Source organism: Lolium rigidum, chromosome 7 (assembly GCF_022539505.1).
Source record: "Lolium rigidum isolate FL_2022 chromosome 7, APGP_CSIRO_Lrig_0.1, whole genome shotgun sequence".
Taxonomy (NCBI): Eukaryota; Viridiplantae; Streptophyta; class Magnoliopsida; order Poales; family Poaceae; genus Lolium; species Lolium rigidum.
In genome coordinates this window covers 157,219,643-157,240,753 of record NC_061514.1, presented here as the reverse complement: position 1 = coordinate 157,240,753, position 21,111 = coordinate 157,219,643, and the positions used below count along the sequence as shown (strand labels likewise).

The window sequence follows — 21,111 nt, the reverse complement described above, 5'->3', positions numbered from 1 at the left end:
CAATGCAAGGCCGCTAGAAAGGGAGCTTCGTTTGGCCACCCTTATCTTCACGTCACCAGCTAGCACGAAACCATTACGGCCATTAATCTCTGGTCCAAGGCGGTTAATTATTAGTTAGTGCCGTTTTTATCGATCCAGTTAATTTGCCGTGTCCAGCCAGATGGGAGAGCTCGATCTCCTCCTGGGAACCTTGCAAACGTAACCGCCTACTCCTCACTTGGCCGCTAGTTTTTCCAGTGCCCATCTTCCAATCCACGAATTTACTCCTTCTTTCCTAGTATATCTTCCCTTTGCTTTTCTTGCAAGGTTAACCAACTGTAAAATAGGCAGTCGACAGCAAAAATATCTGGTGGTGGTGAATTAGCCGTAATGCCTAGCCTTGACCACGTTTTTATCGCCCTCTGGTTGAATTTTGATTATCCACTCTTCACTTACCATATGTAAAAAAGGTATTGCTTGAACAGAATATAAGGGCACGTGAAATGAAAGGGAATATGCACGTTTTCTCTTAGCAAGCAGTCCACGTCATCCACATAACACGATAAATATCATCTAGATATATCTAAATTTCGACAAACCTCCGACAAGTTCAATAGAATGGAGAAAATAGTCTTCCGTTTTATTTCCTGAGAGGCCATCTCTTAGCCAAGAAAAAGGCAACCTTCTTTTTATTCCAACAAAGCAAAAAAAAAAAAAATCCGAGGTGTCAAACCTAATAGATGTCTGACGTTTTTTTACATGCCCTTATAGTTGATGCACTATTTGCAAGAGACAATCGCGTGCCATGCTGTTTTACTTACTTTATTTGGTGCACAAGTAAATATATTTTTGTAAGGGGATTTTAATTGTAAAGATTTGGTTTAACTTGCTACTATATGTGCCATCCTAAATAAGGTAACGAATAATGAAGGTAGGCCAGCGCACATTCCTGCCAGCAGTAATCCCTGCAATCTCACAATAAATGGTTACCTTTTTTGCAGTAGCCAAAATCACATAATGCAGTCATTCAATTCCTTACCAGAAAACAGTCCATTTTCATGAAACAGCTCATACAGTAAGGATGGGTGATCATCCGCCATTTTCAATGCAAGGAAGCAATGTCATTCCCTTGAGACCAAAACCATGGCTGGTAGGCTTTATAAAGACAAGGCCGAATCAGGCAGCTAGGGAAAACTTGAATCTGTAGCAATATCCATGAAGCAAAAAAAAAAAAAAACTTGTTGTGTCAACCTCAATTGCTAAAATCATCAAGCAAGAAATATCCAAGTCACCAACCCAGTGTGGAGTACATGTTGCCAAACCATGAGGCGAATTTTTTAAAAACAGACGCATGTCCATTTTCCTTACAAGAAGACGGTCCATTTTCATGAAACAACCTATATAGTAGTAGGATGGTTGGAGGCATGTGAAATATCTCCAAGAAAAGATCCTCCGAAAGCAATGTGCCCCTAGAGTAAGCAAGCACGGTGGTTAAATGATCATCCGCCATTTTCAATGCAAGGAAGCAATGTCACTCCCTTGAGACCAAAACCATGGCTGGTAGGCTTTACAGAGACAAGGCCGAATCAGGTAGCTAGGCAAAACTTGAATTGGTAGCAAGATGTACATGAATGAAGCAAAAAAAAAAATCTGGTTGTGCCAACCCCAATCGAAAAAATCATCAAGCACACACAATGTCGTTTAATAGGCCAAAACTTGCAATAATCCAGCAAGAAATATCCATGTCACCAACAACCCCTATGTTGCCAAACCATGAGTTGAGGGGAAAAAAGATACAAGACCCCTGGGCCCTGACCCCTACTGGCAAGGCAAATAAAACCAGCAACAAATGAAGCAAGCAGCCCAAGGCAAGCAAAGCAATGCAATGGCAATGCAAAGCAAAGGCTGCCAAAGACACTAACCACAATCATGAAATTGGAAATTCCCAGCCCCACCACCAGCCTTGATAATATGTTATAAACAAGTAAAAAACCAAGAGAAACCAAAATTTGGAAGGAATAGAAATCAGGGGAAAAGCTGTTGAGAGAGGAGAAAGGAAAGGTGAGGGGTGGGAGGATCAAGAAAGGGGGAGAAGAGGCTTTGCATCCAAGCGTGCTCCCTCCCAAGCAACCCTTCCTTCCGGTCAGCACCCCTGTTGACCGCACACCCCGTTGCAACGGAACGGAGCGCCGGAACGGAACGGCCACGCACCAAAAACTAACCTCTTCCTTCCCTTGCTCTCCACCTAGCACTATATATAACCTCCGTCCTCTCCCATTCTCGCCATTACGGACACACCCCATCTTCTCCTCTCCGCATCCGTCCAAGACTCTCGCCACCACAACAACGTAACGCACGCACCGCATCGCCGGGAGCGGCGGCATGAGGACGAGGCGTGGCGCCTGCTACTCCTGCCATGACGACGAGGCGACGGAGATGCACCTTCCCAAGAGGCGCAGGACCGCCGCGCCGGAGGGGGGATCGCCGTCGGCCGTGAGCGGCCCGGCAGGGAGCGCTGCCGCGGGAGACATGTTCGAGGAGCTGCCGGACGATCTCGTGGTCTCCATACTGGCCGATGTGGCCGCCTCCGCCGCGTCCCCGGCCGACCTCGCCGGCGCCATCATGACGTACGTGCCCCGTACACCCCTGCTTTCTTATTATGCCATGGCAAGAACCAAGAAACCGTCGTTCTTATTATGGTTGTTGGGGTGCAGGTGCAAGAGATTCAGGGAGTTGGCCCAGAGCAAGGTGGTTCTCACCAAGGCGTCGCCGCGGTGCCTCGCCGTCCGCGCCAAGACCTGGTCCGACACCGCCCACCAGTTCCTCCAGCGCTGCGCCGACGCCGGCAACCTCGACGCCTCCTACCTCCTCGGCATGGTAGGAAACCGATCCTGTCTGTTTCCCTCCTCCTTTCCTTTTTTACCTGCTTGGCAGCCGGGCTGATCGTTCGTTTCTTGGCGCGCCGCACGCAGATCCGGTTCTACTGCCTGGGGAGCCGCGGGTCGGGCGCGGCGCTGATGGCGGCGGCGGCCGTTGGCGGGCACCGCGACGCGCTCTACTCGCTGGCCGTCATCCAGTTCAACGGCAGCGGCGGCAGCAAGGACGACCGGGACCTCCGCGCCGGCGCCGCGCTCTGCGCGCGCGCCGCCTCGCTGGGCCACGTCGACGCGCTCCGGGAGCTGGGCCACTGCCTGCAGGACGGCTACGGCGTGCGCCGCTCGCTGCTGGACGGCCGGCGCCTCCTCATCCAGGCCAACGCCCGGGAGCTGGCGGCCGCCTCGGCGTCGCTCGTCAAGCCCTCTTCCTCCTCGCGCGCGGGGCGCCAGCACTCGTGCCTGCTCAGCGACTTCGGGTGCCGCGCCGCGGCCGCGGCTGCCGCCGGCGAGGCGCACGCCGCCAACCGGTTCCTGTCCGACTGGTTCGCGTCGCGGCCGTTGGCATGCGTGGACACCGGCGCTGGTGGCACCGGCACCGGCCCCGCGCCGATGGAGTTGGAGGACGGCGGGTCCGGCGGCGGGGGCCTGCGGCTGTGCTCGCACGCGCAGTGCGGGCGGCCGGAGACGCGGCGGCACGAGTTCCGGCGGTGCTCGGTGTGCGGCGTGGTGAACTACTGCTCGCGCGCGTGCCAGGCGCTGCACTGGAAGATGGCGCACAAGGCCGAGTGCACGCCCATGGACCGCTGGCTCGACGCCGCCAACGCCAACCCAGAACCCAATGCCGACGCCGCCGCCGCCGCCGCCGTGGCCGCGCCGGCGCTGTGACCGTCCTACCATCTTTCTTTTTACCTTATTAGTTTCTCTTTTTTTCTTTAGCCAAGCCTTGTCTGTCTGTACATGGTCGCTGCGGCAAAGGTAAAGCGAGTCAGGTAGCCTGCGCGGTTCTTTCGTTTAATTTACTTAGTTTTTTTAATTTTGCTCCTGAAAAAAAAGCATCTCGGTTTCGTCGATATGTGGAATATGACGTCGAAATGTCTGGCTTTTCCCCTGGTCTCTCTCTGACCCGTCAGTTACGAAAATAAAGTCAGTCAGGAAGTGAAAGGCGACAAGGGAAGTAAATTGCCTTCAAATTCAGCACACGCAGCACGGCACCCGCACCACGACGGTTTCTGCAAAGCAACAGTTCTTAAAGTAACAACACGACGCGCCGCTCCGTCGCTGCAGTTGTTCGTCGTGGGGTCCCTGCTCAGGCCCATTTCGTGACCAAAATGCCGTTTCAGTACATTCCAGAAACTGTAAAAGTAATAGGGAAAATGGTTTATTATTCAAGGATAGTACTGAATTCGTAGAGGTTCACACAAATTAACCTCACCTTCAAATAAATCCCTATTGTTTCTATCCTGATCTCAGTCTAAACTGAATGAATCCTGCACCTCACCGACAAGACATGCCCGTATGTAAGGCTCATTCCCGAGGGATTTTTTGAAAGTGTTATTATTATTTTCTTTATTCCACAAATATTATGCATTTTCAAAAAAATTATTTATATTATAGCGCTTGGTTCGGAATCCCGAAAGAAATTGGTAAGGGTAGGGGAATCCGAAATGTGTTTTGGTGGGGTAAGAAAACCCAAAAGCTGGCCAACGGGGCCAGCGGAATCTAGGCAGGTCAGGTTCCTCTAGCCCGACAGGTACTAGCTAGGTTAGGCTAGCCCGACAATATAATATTTTTTTTTAAAACATAAAACATATAATATTTTTGAAATTAAAGAAATATAATAATTTATGAAAACACCTCTCTCAATCTATCTCCCCCCATCTCAGAATAGAGGGAGCATGACCATGCCGTAAACCCGCGGGACGGGGAGGGATAGGGACCACCGGCATGTAATGCTTTCCTTCTCTCCTCAAAAGCGGCCATAATGGGGAGAGGGATGAACCTATGTTGTTGTTGCCCCGTATATCCTCTCTAGCCATGGCCGAGGCATGGCGGTGTCGTAATTTAGGGGGAAGAGGATGGATGTTAGCTATGGAGGATGCTTCTGCATGCCATTGTGTGGTCGCGAACCGCCTAGCTCAACCGCGACCAACGAGGGAGAAGTGATGTGTTTCAGCGATTCTGAGATCCTAGGGTCGATTCCCTCCGTGTTGACGATGATGGCTTGATGACGTTGTGCCTAGACAACAATAACGGATGTGAGGAAAAACAACAGCGTCCATGACGAGGCCACGTTTGAGCTCCCAACGGTACCATGGACAACTTGTTTGTGCCCCTCACCTTCCTCGCTACGGGCTTCGCGATTCGCACGTCAAGCTGCCGCCGCTCAACGCCGGCACCCATGTGGGCTGAGTCTAGAGATACCTGAGAGAGCTAGGACCACACGATTGAGATAAATAATAATTTGGCAATTGTTTTCCTGCGCAGCGTTGGTTAACTTGTTGAAAAAACTCAAAGGTTTAATTTACACCAAGATTTAATAGTTTATGTACAAATGACCGAGATTTGAAGTTCAAGATTCATTTCACCGAACCTCTACGAATCAAGGTGTAATACTTTTTTCTAAAAAAATAAAGAATGAAACCGCCGGAAATTTCTGAAAGGGGAGAGCAACCGTTCGCCCTGCACATAAGATTCCCGTGCCCGGGACGTGGATACGGAGGATCGCATCTGGGCGAGGCGATATGGAACGTGTGGAAGGAAGTGCGCCCGACGGGATGGTGCACCGCCGCGCTGGTGGATGGTGTCGAGGCGCACATATGTCAACGTGTGCGCCGGGGCGTGCGTGACGAAAAAGAGTGAGCCGTCGTTGTTGTACCGCCGCTTAGCGTAACTTCTTGCCGAGTGTAGTCTGCGTCTGTCTGTCGTAGCGGGCTGGATGGCCACGCCAAAACAACGATCGAGTAAGACGAGTACTGTCTCCTTGGGCTATGTCGACCGTGACCGTGACGCGTGCGTGTGTTTGAAGAGGAACGGAATAAAGTTCTACAAACTTGTATTCGAAGCTTGACAGGCGAAGTCATAATTCGATATATGCAGCACTGTTCATCCCACGCCCAGTCACAACGGGCGCGTTTGGTTGACTGGGCTGATTTCCTGCATGATGAGAGCCCCTGCGCGTCGCGAACTAGTCATAGACCATGAAAATCGGGTCGTTTGGTAGCCTGTGCGGCCTTTTGCGCGCCGGAGAAGGAACCCACGTCTCGTCGTTTGGTTGCCAGTTTCCAGCCCATCTTGCACGCAGGAAAACAGAAATCAGCTGTTTGGTTGCTCAAATCACAGTTCCATATTCTTCCCACAATTCAATTAGGGTGAGATTACCATGCCATGGCATATTACATACGATCAGAGACCACTCAGAAGAACACGATCCTCACGATCACCACGATGAGGAAGGCGATGATGTAATCTTTGATCCGGCTGGGACGTACCTCCGGCGGTGCTCCTTGTAGAGCATGTACTTCCTCCGGCGGCAGCTGTGCTAATGACACTGCCTCATCGATGTCATGATCTTCCTGCAGGTCCTCTTCCAGGAGGTGAGGTACTCTTGATGTGCCTCCTCCAATGTTGCATATCCTCGGTAGCTGTTGTTCGAGTAGCCATTGACCTGATCTTGACACTCTCCATGAGCTGTAGATTCCTCGAACCCGCCCGTGAAACACCACATACCACTAGCATGGCATAAGAAGAAGTTAGCAATCACAACCATGAAGCAATTTAGAAAAGAGCAATAGAACAACACAAGTGTTGGCAGCAAATGATAAACTAACAGGTGCATGCATGATCATTACAAAAGTCTATCAGAAGTTCATCCTACACTACCATGGTGTCGTCCTACCACCACAACAAAAGTGGGTGTCTCATCCTAATACCGCAAAGTTCACCATCACATGAGGAGTTAGTATATACCACCTCATCATACTTACAAAAGGGGGCCATCAAATGTTTTTCATCCTAGCTACTGCCAGGATATACATCATCATCATCATCATCATCATCATCATCATGCATTCATCCCTAAACCACCCCCTCAAGGGCACCACTACACCTTGTCGTGGTACTTGCCAAAGTAGTTCCTCAGCCAGAGGATGCGGTGTGGCTCGATCATGACGACGAAGCTGGAACCCTGGGCCTTGTGGTCGACGAGGTGGCTGAGGGTGGCCATGAGATCATCCTCGGCGAAGCCAAGCATGTCCATGACCGCACTGTACAGGTCAGGGTGCATGTCCGTGGGCTTGTTGTCCGGCCTGTGCCACGTCCTTCACAGCAACAGTCATGTTGGTGAAGGCCACCAGCTCGTCGTCGGCGAAGGCACCTCTGTTCTCAGGCGCGTTGGCAGCCTTCTCAGGTGCCCCATCGAGGTTGACCGTGTCGGACTCCTGGGTTTCAACATCCTCAGGTGCAGGATTTGCTGTAGCCGAGCTGTGGTGACCCTGCATACCACTGCATGTTGTAGTATGCCAGTCGTTGATATAACATTCGCGAAGTACCATTCCGCAAATATTACATCCCTCAGAGTAGTACAACAGAACATAGCAAGGTCCATAACTCATTCACATATTATTACAACTAACATACACAAGTCGTCTCGGAGCTCCTCTTGGGTCCTGAGAGGATTACTCCTGGGTTCGAGGCGAACCCAACTTAGCTTACAATACCATAGTCTCATTAAACTAAACATTTATTTAATCGAGCAGCTACATGGTAAGAGTTTGTGCTGCTCGGCTACTACTACTCCTCAGATATCTCTAGGCTTGTTCTCCTCCGGAAGCCTCCCCGGATCCGTAGACGATGATGTAGTCTACGCCTTCAACTCCTCCTGAGAGGTCAGGTGCATCATAGCCGATAACCTCGGCTCCTTCATTGTTGTCGTAGTCCTCCTCCAGACGGTTCAGACAATCTAAGCATGGGATTTAAGAGTGGTATGAGTACGAGCGTACTCAACAAGTTTATTATAGATAAGAGGTGTTTAATGCACTAGCTACGATATTAGACCAGAAAGTCTAATACCAATGCAAGTTTTGGTAAACATTTCTTCAAGAGATTGCTTTTATTTCAAAGAGCTATGTCCGTCAGCCTTCACCGGTTTACTAGAACTTCATGGAGCTCCTTTCCGGCCGCGTTCGCAGTTCCTCAATCCCGGAACAGGGAGTGACAGGTCACGGTTCTTTACACTCTGCAGAGGTGTGTTGCTTTACCCATAAGAGATCTTAACCTTGTTGCCAACCGGGCAGCTTTCCCGTCCACACTTCCTTCGGTGTGAGGCCCGGTATAAGGTCTAGCCAATCATGTTCCTCCGCTACCTCGAACACCCACCCTTTGTTGCATGCGCCGACCCTGGGTCCACGTCGGTCCCATTATTCCCGTAATTTCAGGGTGGACCCCGACCACGACAACAGTGCTGGGCGCTTACCATACACTCCTACGCCGGTGGCTGCAACCCATCATAGACCGCATTACCGTGGGGAATTAGAATGGGATCCCCACCCTCCGGTTGTTCCGCAAGACACAACTGCTACGGCAAGCAATGCTTTACCGTGGGGAATTAGAATGGGATCCCCACCCTCCGGTTGTTCCGCAAGACACAACTGCTACGGTAAGCGCATTCGTTGATGAACGAGAGGTGGAAACACTTTTGACTACTCCGTCCCACTCCGGATCTTATGGTTAACACGGGTATTACGGCACAAGAATCACTGGCGACATTTGTTGTTTAATCCTAGATGGATATAAACCCGTGCAATGGAACCTCCACCATATCAACACATTCCATGGTTCCATTGCCCACCACTTAGTCATATTCATAGTTATGAAAGTAGTGGTTTTGATTTTTGTGCAATAGTGATAACCATAATACTTTGCAAGTAATTTGATAGAAATACTCAAATGACATGAGCAAGTGATGAACTTGCCTCGAACACCGCAAAGTTCTGCAGCTTGGAAGGTGTGGACTGACCCTTGTCCTCTTGTTCTGAAAAATAGCATCATTGTCCGATAAGGGCAATGGTTAAAGAAGCAATAATGCATGATTCCAGTTTTAGGGTTTGTTTCCCCCCCTTCCGATGTCGTTGTTATTTTATGAGAGGTTCGATACTAAGAACATCTTAGGGATACTTGATTTAGGGTAAATCCAACCTTGAAATGTTGTCAAGGTGTTTTGAAGTCCAAAGGCATTAATGGACTTATTTTTATTATTGAAAATTATATGTGTGATTTAAATCATTATTTAAATCATCAAATTAAGACTTATTCTTCTTTGTCTTTAAAAATTCTCTTTGATATTTTATTTAGGTAGAGAATTTTATGCTGATACATTTTCATATTTTTATTTATTTTTTTGGAGTTATATTTTATTTTATAAAATTCTTGGAAATTCTTATTTAAATGGGTATTTTGGAAATGTCCAAAATACCCTCGGCCCCACTTGTCGGCGGCCGAGCTGGTTAGGTTGGACCAGCCCAGTGGGCTCGGTCCAACCGACCCAGTCGCTTCGTCGTCCTCTACCCCGTAACCCTAATTCCCCTTTCGGGCTCCCGCGACACCGAAATCGCCTCCGCCGTCGTCGCCCTGCTCCGGCCATCATCGGCGACGATCAGATGTGGATCTGGACCGCCTCTCGACGGCGGACCTGGTGGTCCGCGTCGATTTGACGCTCGCGTCCACCTCGACTCTTCCCCAACGCATTTGCGCCTCGGCCGCACGGATCCGCGAAGATCCGCCGTTCGTCGGCGTCCCTGGCGTCGTGGTGATGCCGTGGAGATACCGGCGTTGCGGTGATGTGGCGACCAGGCTTGGCTTGGCCTGGCGCCGCCGTCGCCCGGCGTGTGCCGCCGTGCCGCCACGGCCGTGTTCATCTGCTTCGCCTGTAAGTTTCTCCTCCTCTTTCCTCCTCTATTACCTGTTCTATCTTCTTCTCTTCTCCCCTTCTTCGTCTAGCTCGGCCACCGGCCGACTTCTCCCCGTGGAGATGCTTGCCTCGCTCCGCCGTGCTATGTTGCCGCGCTCCGCGGGTGCTACCGCTGTGTTGCCTCGTGCTGATGTGCTTTCTGCTGCTGCCATGGATTGCTAGCCGCCGCTGCTATCTTGCTCCTGACTCTCCCGTGTGAGCAATTACTACTCCCTGGCTTGATCATGGTGCATGATCCTTGCCTTTGGCAAGTGCCAGTGCTTCTGGTGTGCTATCTCTGTGCTATAATTCATGATCATGCTCAATTGAGCATTTTACTGACTTGGCAGCTCCATCCCTTGATGGAGTGCTTCTGGATACAATTGTGCTGCCTGATGTCATTATCTGTGATGCAATTGTTCAGTTATATGATTGATTTGATTATCTGTCCATGTGTTAATGCTTAGAATGAGTTCTAGCATGCAGTAGCATGCTCTAACAGGCTTTAATGATCTTGTGAGCATCAATAGCTGATCATTATATTGGGTACCGTTGTTCGTGTGTTGTCAGTTACTTTTCTCTCGTGTATAAGTGTGGCACAGATCAGTGCTGGTGCTTGCTCAAGCATCACCGATGCTTGCATGGATCCTCCGGATCATGTGCATGATTCTCGGTGGCTTGGTTACTTATATAATTCATTTATCTCGTATTACCTTACTTTGTTTGATGGATAAATGAGATGAACTCGCTTGCGTGATGATTCTTGTGATGAACTTAATGGAGCTAGAGGGATGCCAACGGTGGTTGGGGACCCTAGCTCATTTTTGAACCCAAATCCGGGTGATGATATTTGTGCTTGGCTTGGTGGTTTGGTCTGTTTCAGATGGTTGAGGTAACCTTGACAAGCAATTCATTGTCTGTTTAGGTAGCTCCCACCCCGGTGGGCTTGCTATGGCTTAGTGAATGCATCACTGGTTATTTCTTTGTGGGATTTCCAGTGATCTTTGGTGTTGACAAATAAGAATAGACACATATTGTCTATCTGTCTGATGGTGTAGTGGCTATAGGTGCTGAGTGAAACTGATTAGCTAGATAGGATCATCCCTTGTTGGATTTCTTTGATTATGTCACTAGTTTGGCATAGCCAATGTTCCCGTGGTGCTTTCCTATTTGTTTCTCTCTTGTTCACTTGCACCAATTTGGCCAGTAGCCATATGATGACTCACATATAGGGTTTCTACCCTTGTGGTGTGATTGAGATCATGCTCGTGTAATTTATGAGCAAAACCATCTCGGTTTGCTCATGATGAATTGTATACCTCACTCCAGCTCCTAGATTAAAGTGTTGTTGTAGAGGTTTGGCTTCCGGTGATTTGCTTGGCTTGCCTCCGCTCCTCCTTGTGGCTTGTGATTCTTGATCTCGGTTCGGTGGTGAGTTTGGACGGGTTGAACGAGCACTAGTCGTTCTTCTTGTTCTAGCCGTTCTTGGTGTTCTTACCCTTTGGAGATCCTGTCGATGAGCCGCTAGGGTTTCGGCTGTGAAAAGGTTTTATATGATCCCTTGTTGGCTCCTCCGGTCGACGACTTGGCCTGGTCATCTTGGTGACTCTCCCCCGGTCCGTGTGTGTCTGTTGAGCATGCACACCGCCCGGCGAGCAAGTGTGGCCGTGTGTGTGTGCACCCGATGCTCGAACTTGGTTTGGAGATGATCGGCTCGGCGAGCTGATCCATATCCACAATTTCCATTTCTTTTAGCTCGCCAAGTGGCTTTGCCACTTGGCTTAATTCTCGTTTTTGTTTTGAGTTGTGCAGGGAATCAAGAGTGTAATCAAGTGAAGATGAAGATCATCGATTCAATCATCTTTATGAGACTAGACTTGTAATTTAGGATAGGTCATTATTTGTAATCTTCTTTTTCTTATTTGAGCAATTCTTGTAATATGTTGTATTATTCATTTCTTTTCTCTTATGAATATTGTAATGACAATGTATCTTGTGTGATTATTAATAAAGATCAAAGTTTCCCTAATGAGCTTTACTAAATAATTGGAATGTTTATATTCTTTATTATTTATAATTTACTTGATGAATTTCCTCACAATTGAATTTATGAGATGTTCATTTGATGTTTGAATTTGAAATTCAAATTCAACTTAAGTTTGAATTCAATCATGCAACTTAAGTTATGATGCAAACTCTCCCCTCTCTTCTCAAAACCCTAAACTAGTGAAGTGAGTTGCAAGTTTGTCGCACTCTCGAAACCCTAACCCTGTAAGGTGTCAAGAGAGAAACTTGTCCCCCTTCGATGCAGTTTTTGTTTAAAAGCGCGAAATTTCCCCAGAATTTGCTATGAAATGCACATCCCTTTCTAAAATCTACCCCTCGATCGTCTCTAAACCTGGGACATTACACGAGCCCAGGAGCTCACTGGATCCCATGGCGTACTTGCCGGTGGCGAGGCCGAAGGAGAAGATGGTATGCATCTCATAGTAGTTGGCGATGGGCACATTCATCAACTCCACGTACTTTGGGTGATCCTACAATACGAAGGGACAATGATGTTAGTTCTGCTCGTGGCTGATCACAAAAGTTAGTGAGGAGGACTGAGTTAGTGAGGTGCTCACCGCGACGTGCCCGCAGTAGTGCTCACCCTCAAGGACGATGCATTTGGTGCCCTCGCACCACTGAGCACCGCTTAGATCGCGGAGCCTGCTAATGGTGAGCCACCTCTGCATCCACTTCCTCAGGTGGTTGTACACCTGAGTGGAGCAAAAGGACACACCACAGTGCTCAAAAAGACCCTTCGCCACAGAATTGAGATGGACTTCCTTGAATCCTTTGTCAGTTCTCACTCCGCTCTGGATCAAGCCGCACGTCTTCTCCAACATGAAGTTGGACATGAATGGAAGCCATTTGATGGTTGTATTCCTTTCCTACCTGGTCTTCAAGGTCCTCTCCGCTTCCCTGCGGTTCTTGTTCTTCTTAGCGGTAGCCAACCTAGCAGCCACCTCTGCTGCTACCTGATCCACCAGGTCAGACATAGGAAGAGGGGTGACCGCCACCTTGGACTCATACGCGGGCTGTGAATCGGGAACTTGCGAATGGATCTGAGAGTCCCCAACGCAGACAAGCGCCTGGCTAAAGTCATCGCAGAAGGAGTCCTGCATACATCGTAGTACATCCTAAATCAGACAAGCAGTTCATTTCAACGGTGAATAGCACAAACCCTTGCAAGATCATTGAAGGTGACCACATTTTGGACTAACCCCTGCTACAAGACCAAACCCTAGACAAGATCATGGAAGTAGCAGCCGGAAATGTCGAATCCTAGCAAGATCATGATAGCTCACCACAATCCGAACTTACCCCTGCAACAGGACCAAACCCTAGGCAAGATATGACTACTCCTAACCTACATCTAAATATTACCATGGCACGGGGATAAGGGATGGCTTACAGTCATCACCCGGACGTGAAGATGCGTTGGACCAGAAAGTAGATGAAGCAGTGATATGTCCCAAACGTATCTATAATTTTGATGCTCCATGCTTGTTTTGTTACAATTTTTATATGTTTTATGGGTACTTTTCCACACTTTTTAGCATTTTCTGGGACTAACCTATTAACGCAGTGTCGCAGTGCTAGTCCTGTTTTCTGCTGTTTTGTGTTTCAGAAAAGTTGTACATGAAAGTTTCTCGGAATTGGATGAAACAAAAGCCCAGAGTCTTATTTTTCCGGGACGAAGACGGAGCCAGAAGGACACGCGCATGAGAGCTGCCACGTGGCAGTACATAGGGCAGGCGCGGCCCCACCCTTGGCCGCGCCTGGCCCATGTACTGACGCCTCGTCGCCTCGTTTGCTCCGCCCTTCCGCTTATTTATTCCTCGTATCGGGAAAACCCCAGAGACGCGAGCCTCCATCCACGAAAAGTTCTGATGCCACCGTCAACCGAAACCCTAGTTCGGGAGGGTTCTGCAGTCCATCCCGGCACCCTGCCGGAGAGGAAAATCACCGCCGGAGGCCTCTACATCGCCATGTCTTCATCCGAGGTGATGCGTGAGTAGTCCTCCACGGGACCATGGGTCCATAGCACTAGCTAGATGGCTGTCCTCTCCTTGTTGTGCTTCATGTATAGATCTTGTGAGCTGCCTAACATGATCAGATCATCTATTTGTAATTGCTACATGTTGGTTTGATATGGATCCGATTTATAGAGAGATTGCTTTGGTTGAGATTATGTATTATGTTATTATGATCTTGCATGCTCTCCGTTTCTAGTAGATGCTCTGGCCAAGTAGATGCTAGCGACTCCAAGAGAGAGTATTTATGCTCGATAGTGGGTTCATGCCTCTATTTAACCATGGGAAGTGACCTTGTTCTCTATGGTTGTAGATGTGTTGTTGCTACTAGGTAGAAAACATCGGTTTTCTATTCAAGGGTAGTTTCATCGTTTACTTTACACACATTGTTTAAAGCGATAGTCCGTTGCTTGCAACTTAATACTGGAGGGTGTCGCGGATGCAATCCTGAAGGTGGATTATTAGTCATAGATGCAGTTGGATTACGGTCTATGTATATTGTTGTATTTCATAGCTTGTATTCTGCACCAACTATTAGCGTAGAATCTATGTTTGTCAATTTCCCATATGTAATTTGTTTACCTAGCATATTTATTTTATTGAGGAGGCGCCTCTAGTGAACTGTGGACCCCGGTCCTTCTTCTTTTAATTGCAATCTTCTACAACATTTTTCTGTTCTGTTCTCTGCAAACAATTATTCTTCCACACGGTTCGTTTAATCCTTTGTTTTCAGCAAAACCAGTGAGCTTGACAACCTCGCTGAAAGTTGGGGACAAAGTACTTGGTTGTTTGTGTGCAGGTCTCCACATTGCTGCTGACGCCGGCAGTGCGCCCTGCCACGAGTTGGTTCGCAACACCTCGGGAGAGAACGTTTTTCTTCTACTGGTCGATAAAACTTGGTTTCTTACTGAGAAAAAACTTACTGTTGTGCTCATCATACCTTCCTCTTGGGGTTCCACTCAACGTTGCGCATAAATTCGCCTTCATCAACTCCGCGCTCAGCAAAGACTTTTTCTGGCGCCGTTACCGGGGAGAAAAGCATCTCTTCGGCGAGGGGAGTCTCTCACTCTCAACTCTTTTACTTTGTTATTGTTTTGCTTGCATATTTTATTTTTATCTTGTTTGCATTTTATATCGAAAATCCAAAAAACTTAGTATAGCTTTTATTTCTGTTGCTTGCATTATTTTTATTAAATGGCTACTCCTGAGAATACTAAGTTGTGTGATTTTACTAGCACCAACAACAATGATTTTATTTGCACACTCATTGCTCCACCTGCTCGTGAAGCAGCTTTTTATGAGATTAAGCCTGCCTTGTTGAACCTTATTATGAAAGAGCAATTTTCTACTGTTAGTATTGATGATGCTGCTTCTCACCTCAATAATTTTGTTAAGCTATGTGAGATGCAAAAATATAAGGATGTAGATGGTGATATTATTAAGTTGAAATTGTTTCCTTTCTCAATAAGAGGTAGAGCTAAGGAGTGGTTGCTTTCTTTGCCCAGAAATAATATTGATTCTTGGGTTAAATGCAAAGATGCTTTTATTGGAAAATATTATCCTCCTGCTAAACTTATATCTTTGAGAAGTGATATTATGAAGTTTAGACAATTTGATACTGAGCATGTTACCCAAGCTTGGATGATTATTCAAACTTTCTATGCAGGACTAAATTTTTCTTCAAGAAACTTATTGGATTCAGCAGCTGGAGGCACTTTTATGTCTATGAACCTTGGGGAGGCTACAAAACTTCTGGACAATATGATGGTAAATTATTCGGAGTGGCATACCGACAGAGCTCCACAAGGTGCTATCATTGATATGAGAGATGGAATAATTCGTTATCAATTTCCACTCAAAAGAGGTATGGAACACTTCCCTAGAAAAAGAAAGAAGTCACCTTATGACTCTATTCATAGGACAACTTATGTTGTTGATGAGCCACCTCTTGACAATACTTGATTTGCACCCTTTCTGTGCCTAGCTCAAAGGCGTTAAAGAAAAACGCTTATGGGAGACAACCCATATTTTATTTCTGTTATTTTTGCTTTGTTGAGTCTTGGAAGTTATTTCTACTTTAATAACCTCTCCTTATCGTTTTTATTTCGTTTTTGTACCAAGGGTAGCCTCTAATAGAAAGAAAGCAGTGTTTGGGGTATTTGCAATTCTGAAACAGATTTTGTGCTGGTCACGAAAAAAAATTCTTAAAAGTCGCCAGGACGTTATTTTGAGCTGGAAATTTTTGTGCTTATGCCCCAGTATGTTAGCTAACTTTCTTTAGTTTAGCATTTTCCGATTTGAGCAACAGAACTATTGTTTTAATTTCGATCTCTGCCTACTGGTCTGTTTTGACAGATTTCTGCCATGTTTTGCATTTGCGTCTTATGCTTCGTCTTTTTGAGTTCTTTTGTGAAAAAAAATCTTTGGGAAGAAGTAGCTACAGTAACATATGTTAAATTGAGTGTTTAATATGTGCCATTACTGAAGCCTTGATGGTTTGATATATTTTTATTTGCACTAATGTTGCTAATCAATTGTGCTGAGTTTTGTGTGAAGGAAGTTTTCAAGTGTAGGGAGAGAAGAATGATGCAATAAGATAAAGCATGGACAAGAGCTCAAGCTTGGTATGTCCCCTTGAATCCCCAAGAAATATTCAAGATGTACAAGCGTCAAAGCTTGGGATGCCCAAGGCATCCTCTCTTCATCAACAAAAAGTACCAGGTCATTTTTCAACACACTATATTTTTATTCCTTCATGTGATATGTGTTATCCTTGGAGCGTCTTTACTTTTTGCTGTGTGTTTAATTTCAATAAAGTGGGATCCCATCATTCATGTTTACTTTGGAGTGAGACACGCTCCACCGCTTTGCATATTTACTTTGGAGTGAGACACGCTCCGCTGTTTTGCATGTTTATTTTGGAGTGAGACACGCTCCACTGTTATGCATTTTGCGTTGGAGAGAGACACGCTCCACTTTTACATTTATTTTAGTTTCAATAGCTCTCTGGACATTTACTTGTTTTTCATATATGAGAGTTGTTTGGTTTCATTTTGTTGGTGTTGGAAGCAGGAAAAAAATTATGTGTATGTAAATGGAAGCATTTTTAGACTGTGGCATAGTTATTTTTGCATATCTTGCTAGATGTTATTCTCGTGATGAGCTTGTTAATTATGTTTTCATTATGATTAGTCTCAAATACTGAGAGTGTTTAGTGTGTCATTGAAGGTTTCATGCATTGTTTTTAGCATACAATAGAAAAGCATAATATTATGGTATATATTCTCTTGCGAATGTTTTTATTTGGGTCGACTTGGCACATGTTTTGCAACATGTTATGACTACATTCCAGTCAATTCTTGCCTCTATGATCATTTAGTTTGCAACTTGTTTATCACTTTATTCTTTGATTAATATATTTTGTCTCTATGCATGATTATGGCCATTATGCTCTCTTAGTTGGTCGCACCCGGTCTTTTTCTAGCCTCCATTTGTGTGAGTATTTTATTCATGCATCCAACCACCAAAAACAAAATATTCCAAAGTGTCCACCATATCTACCTATATGTGGTATTTTATTGCCATTCCATAGTAGTTTGCTCACGTGCTACCTTTAAATCTCAAAGTATTATATTTTTGTTGCTCATGGGAAAGTAGTCAAAAATGACTATTGTGCCTAGCGTGTGTTCCTTGTGTAACCGTAGCTCTTTTAAGTTGCTTGTTGTGTGATAACCATTGAAATACTGGGGACACCTCAGCGTGCTTTGCCGCTGAATATCATGTGGGTTGCTATGCATGTTCATCTTGTCTGAAATAAAGGAGATTATCCATGCAAAATAGTTTGAGTATACATTTTTGTTAGAGAAGAACATTGGGCCGCTAACCGAAGCCATGTATCATGGTGGAAGTTTCAGTTGAACAAATCCTCAATCTCTTATGAGGAAGTTTCTAGCAATAAAAAATAAGAGGAGTCCATTTATATGTTGTTCGTGTCATCCCGTTATTGATGTCCCAAGTTGAAGATGCTTTAAAAATGAGAAATCAAAAGCAATGCATCTCCTAGGACCGTTATGGATGTCCCTTTTGTGATACTCGGTTAAAACAACTTGTATGTGATGATAGCTAATGGTGATCCGAGGTGAGTAGGACGAGGTGTGAGCACTAGTAGCAATTATGCATGAGGCTTGCGACTTAGGAGTAGCACTTTTGCACAAACCATATGCTTTGTACTTACCGTTGACATCATCCACCTCTCAAAACTGCATTTTATTCTCTTGTTATTTCAATAAAAAGCTCTAGCACATGAGTGATCTTACTTACCTCTCAAAAAGAGACCTTCTTTTAATTTTATGTTGAGTCTCCACCTTCTAGTTTATGCACCACTTATGAGAGCATAGTTGTCATTCTTAGTTTTATGTGCATGGTCCCAAGATTTTATTGATTGATTCATAATTATGGTATTGCTTGTTCAAACTTTTTGTTTCTAGTCATCCTTATAATCTTTTAAAGGTGTCCAAGCATTTATGTTTTGCTTTCACTTATGGGACAAGCTGAGTACCACTTTATTGTGTATCTATGTTATGCTCTTGACAATCACTTTGCTTTCCATGCACGTTATACATTTTGTTTTGTTTGATGACTATTCATGTTTTAGCATGGTTATTAAATTTCATTGTTTGATTATATCTATCATGCTTATGTTAGGATTCTATGATTCCAGCTATGTTTGCTTTTACACTTAGATTGATCAAAGTAGTGTGACAGCATGTCACCTCAAAAATTATTTATTTGTTATCACTTACCTACTCGAGGACGAGCAGGAGTTAAGCTTGGGGATGTTGATACGTGCTGCTTGCGCGTGACGGGTCTTGCAACGGCGCCATGAAAATAGCTCCTTGTGACGGTAAAGCACACGTCCGTTGGGAACCCCAAGAGCAAGGTATGATGCGTACAACAGCCAGTTTTCCCTCAGTAAGAAATCAAGGTTATCGAACCAGTAGAACATGAAGGCCACGTGAAGGTTGTTGGTGAAGGAGTGTAGTGCGGCGCAACACCAGGGATTCCGGCGCCAACGTGGAACCTGCACAACACAATCAAGATACTTTGCCCCAACTTAACAGTGAGGTTGTCAATCTCACCGGCTTGCCGAAAACAAAGGATTAAACGTATGGTGTGGAGAATGATGTTTGCTTGCAAAGAACAACAGAGAACAATGATTACAGTAGATTGTATTCCAGATGTAAAAGAATGGACCGGGGTCCACAGTTCACTAGTGGTGTCTCTCCAATAAGATAAATAACATGTTGGGTGAACAAATTACAGTTGGGTAATTGACAAATAGAGAGGGCATAATAATGCACATACATATCATGATGACTACTATGAGATTTACTTAGGGCATTACGACAAAGAACATAGACCGCTATCCAGCATGCATCTATGCCAAAAAAGTTCACCTTCGGGTTAGCATCCGCACCCCATCCAGTATTAAGTTGCAAACAATAGACAATTGCATTAAGTACTGTGGGTAATGTAAACAATACAAATATCCTTAGACAAAGCATTGATGTTTTATCCCTAGTGGCAACAGCACATGCACAACCTTAGGGGTTGCTGTCACTCCCCCAGATTCAATTGAGACATGAACCCACTATCGAGCATAAATACTCCCTCTTGGAGTTACAAGTATCAACTTGGGCAGAGCCTCTACTAGCAACGGAGAGCATGCAAGATCATAAACAACACATATATGATAGATCAATAATCAACTTGACATACTATTCCATATTCATCGGATCCCAACAAACACAACATGTAGCATTACAAATAGATGATCTTGATCATGATAGGCAGCTCACAAGATCTAAACATGATAGCACAGGAGGAGAAGACAACCATCTAGCTACTGCTATGGACCCATAGTCAAAGGATGAACTACTCACGCATCAGTCTGGAGGCGGGCATGGTGATGTAGAGCCCTCCGGTGATGATTCCCCTCTCCGGCAGGGTGCCGGAGGTGATCTTCAGAACCCCCCGAGATGGGGTTGACGGCGGCGGCGTCTCAGTAACTTGTCTCGTATCGTGGCTCTCGGTACTAAGGTTTTCGCGACGGAAGGATTATATAGGCGAAGGGGCAGAGTCGGGGGACGCCCGAGGGGCCCACCCCATATGGCGGTGCGGCCAGGGGTGGGGCCGCGCCCCCCTATGGTGTGGCCGCCTCGTGGCCCCTCTTCGGTGTTCTGGAAGACTCCGTGGAAAATAAGACCATGGGATTTTGTTTCGTCCAATTCCGAGAATATTTCCTGTGTAGGATTTCTGAAACCAAAAACAGCAGAAAACAGGAACTGGCGCTTCGGCATCTTGTTAATAGGTTAGTACCGGAAAATGCATAAAAATGATATAAAGTGTATATAAAACATGTGAGTATTGTCATAAAACTAGCATGGAACATAAGAAATTATAGATACGTTTGAGGCGTATCAATACGTCCCAAACGTATCTAAATTTTTTGATGCTCCAAGCTTGTTTTGTTACAATTATTATATGTTTTATGTGCACTTTTCCACACATTTTAGCATTTTCTGGGACTAACCTATTAACGCAGCGCCGCAATGCCAGTTCCTGTTTTCTGTTGTTTTTGTGTTTCAGAAAAGTTGTACATGAAAGTTTCTCGGAATTGTACGAAACAAAAGCCCAGAGTCTTATTTTTCCGGGACGAAGACCCAGAAGGACACGCGCAGGAGAGCTGCCATGTGGAAGGACATAGGGCAGGCGCGGCCCCATCCGTGGCCGCGCCTGGCCCATGTACGGGCGCCTCGTCGCCTCGTTTGCTCCGCCCTTCCGCCTATTTATTCCTCGCATCGGAAAAACCCCAGAGACTCGAGCCTCCATCCACGAAAAGTTCCGATGCCGCTGTCAACCGGAACCCTAGTTCGGGAGGGTTCTGCAGTCCATCCCGGCACCCTGCCAGAGAGGGAAATCACCGCCGGAGGTCTCTACATCGCCATGTATTCATCCGAGGTGATGCGTGAGTAGTCCTCCACGGGACTATGGGTCCATAGCAGTAGCTAGATGGTTGTCCTCTCCTTGTTGTGCTTCATGTATAGATCTTGTGAGCTTCCTAAGATGATCAAGATCATCTATTTGTAATTGCTACATGTTTGTTTGAAGTGGATCCGATTTATAGAGAGATTGCTTTGGTTGAGATTATGTATTATGTTATTATAATCTTGTA

At 46.1% G+C, this 21,111-nt stretch overlaps 1 protein-coding gene across 1 annotated transcript; it reads left to right on the top strand.

Annotated features, from left to right (window-relative positions):
* Positions 1–2,282: 2,282 nt before the first annotated feature.
* On the top strand, positions 2,283–3,946 carry LOC124678082 (F-box protein At5g50450-like). The gene is made up of 3 exons (XM_047214015.1): positions 2,283–2,606; positions 2,694–2,856; positions 2,952–3,946. The coding sequence occupies exons 1-3, from the start codon at positions 2,362–2,364 to the stop codon at positions 3,738–3,740; spliced, it is 1,197 nt and encodes a 398-aa protein (XP_047069971.1). The 5' UTR covers positions 2,283–2,361; the 3' UTR covers positions 3,741–3,946.
* The last annotated feature ends 17,165 nt before the right edge of the window (positions 3,947–21,111 follow it).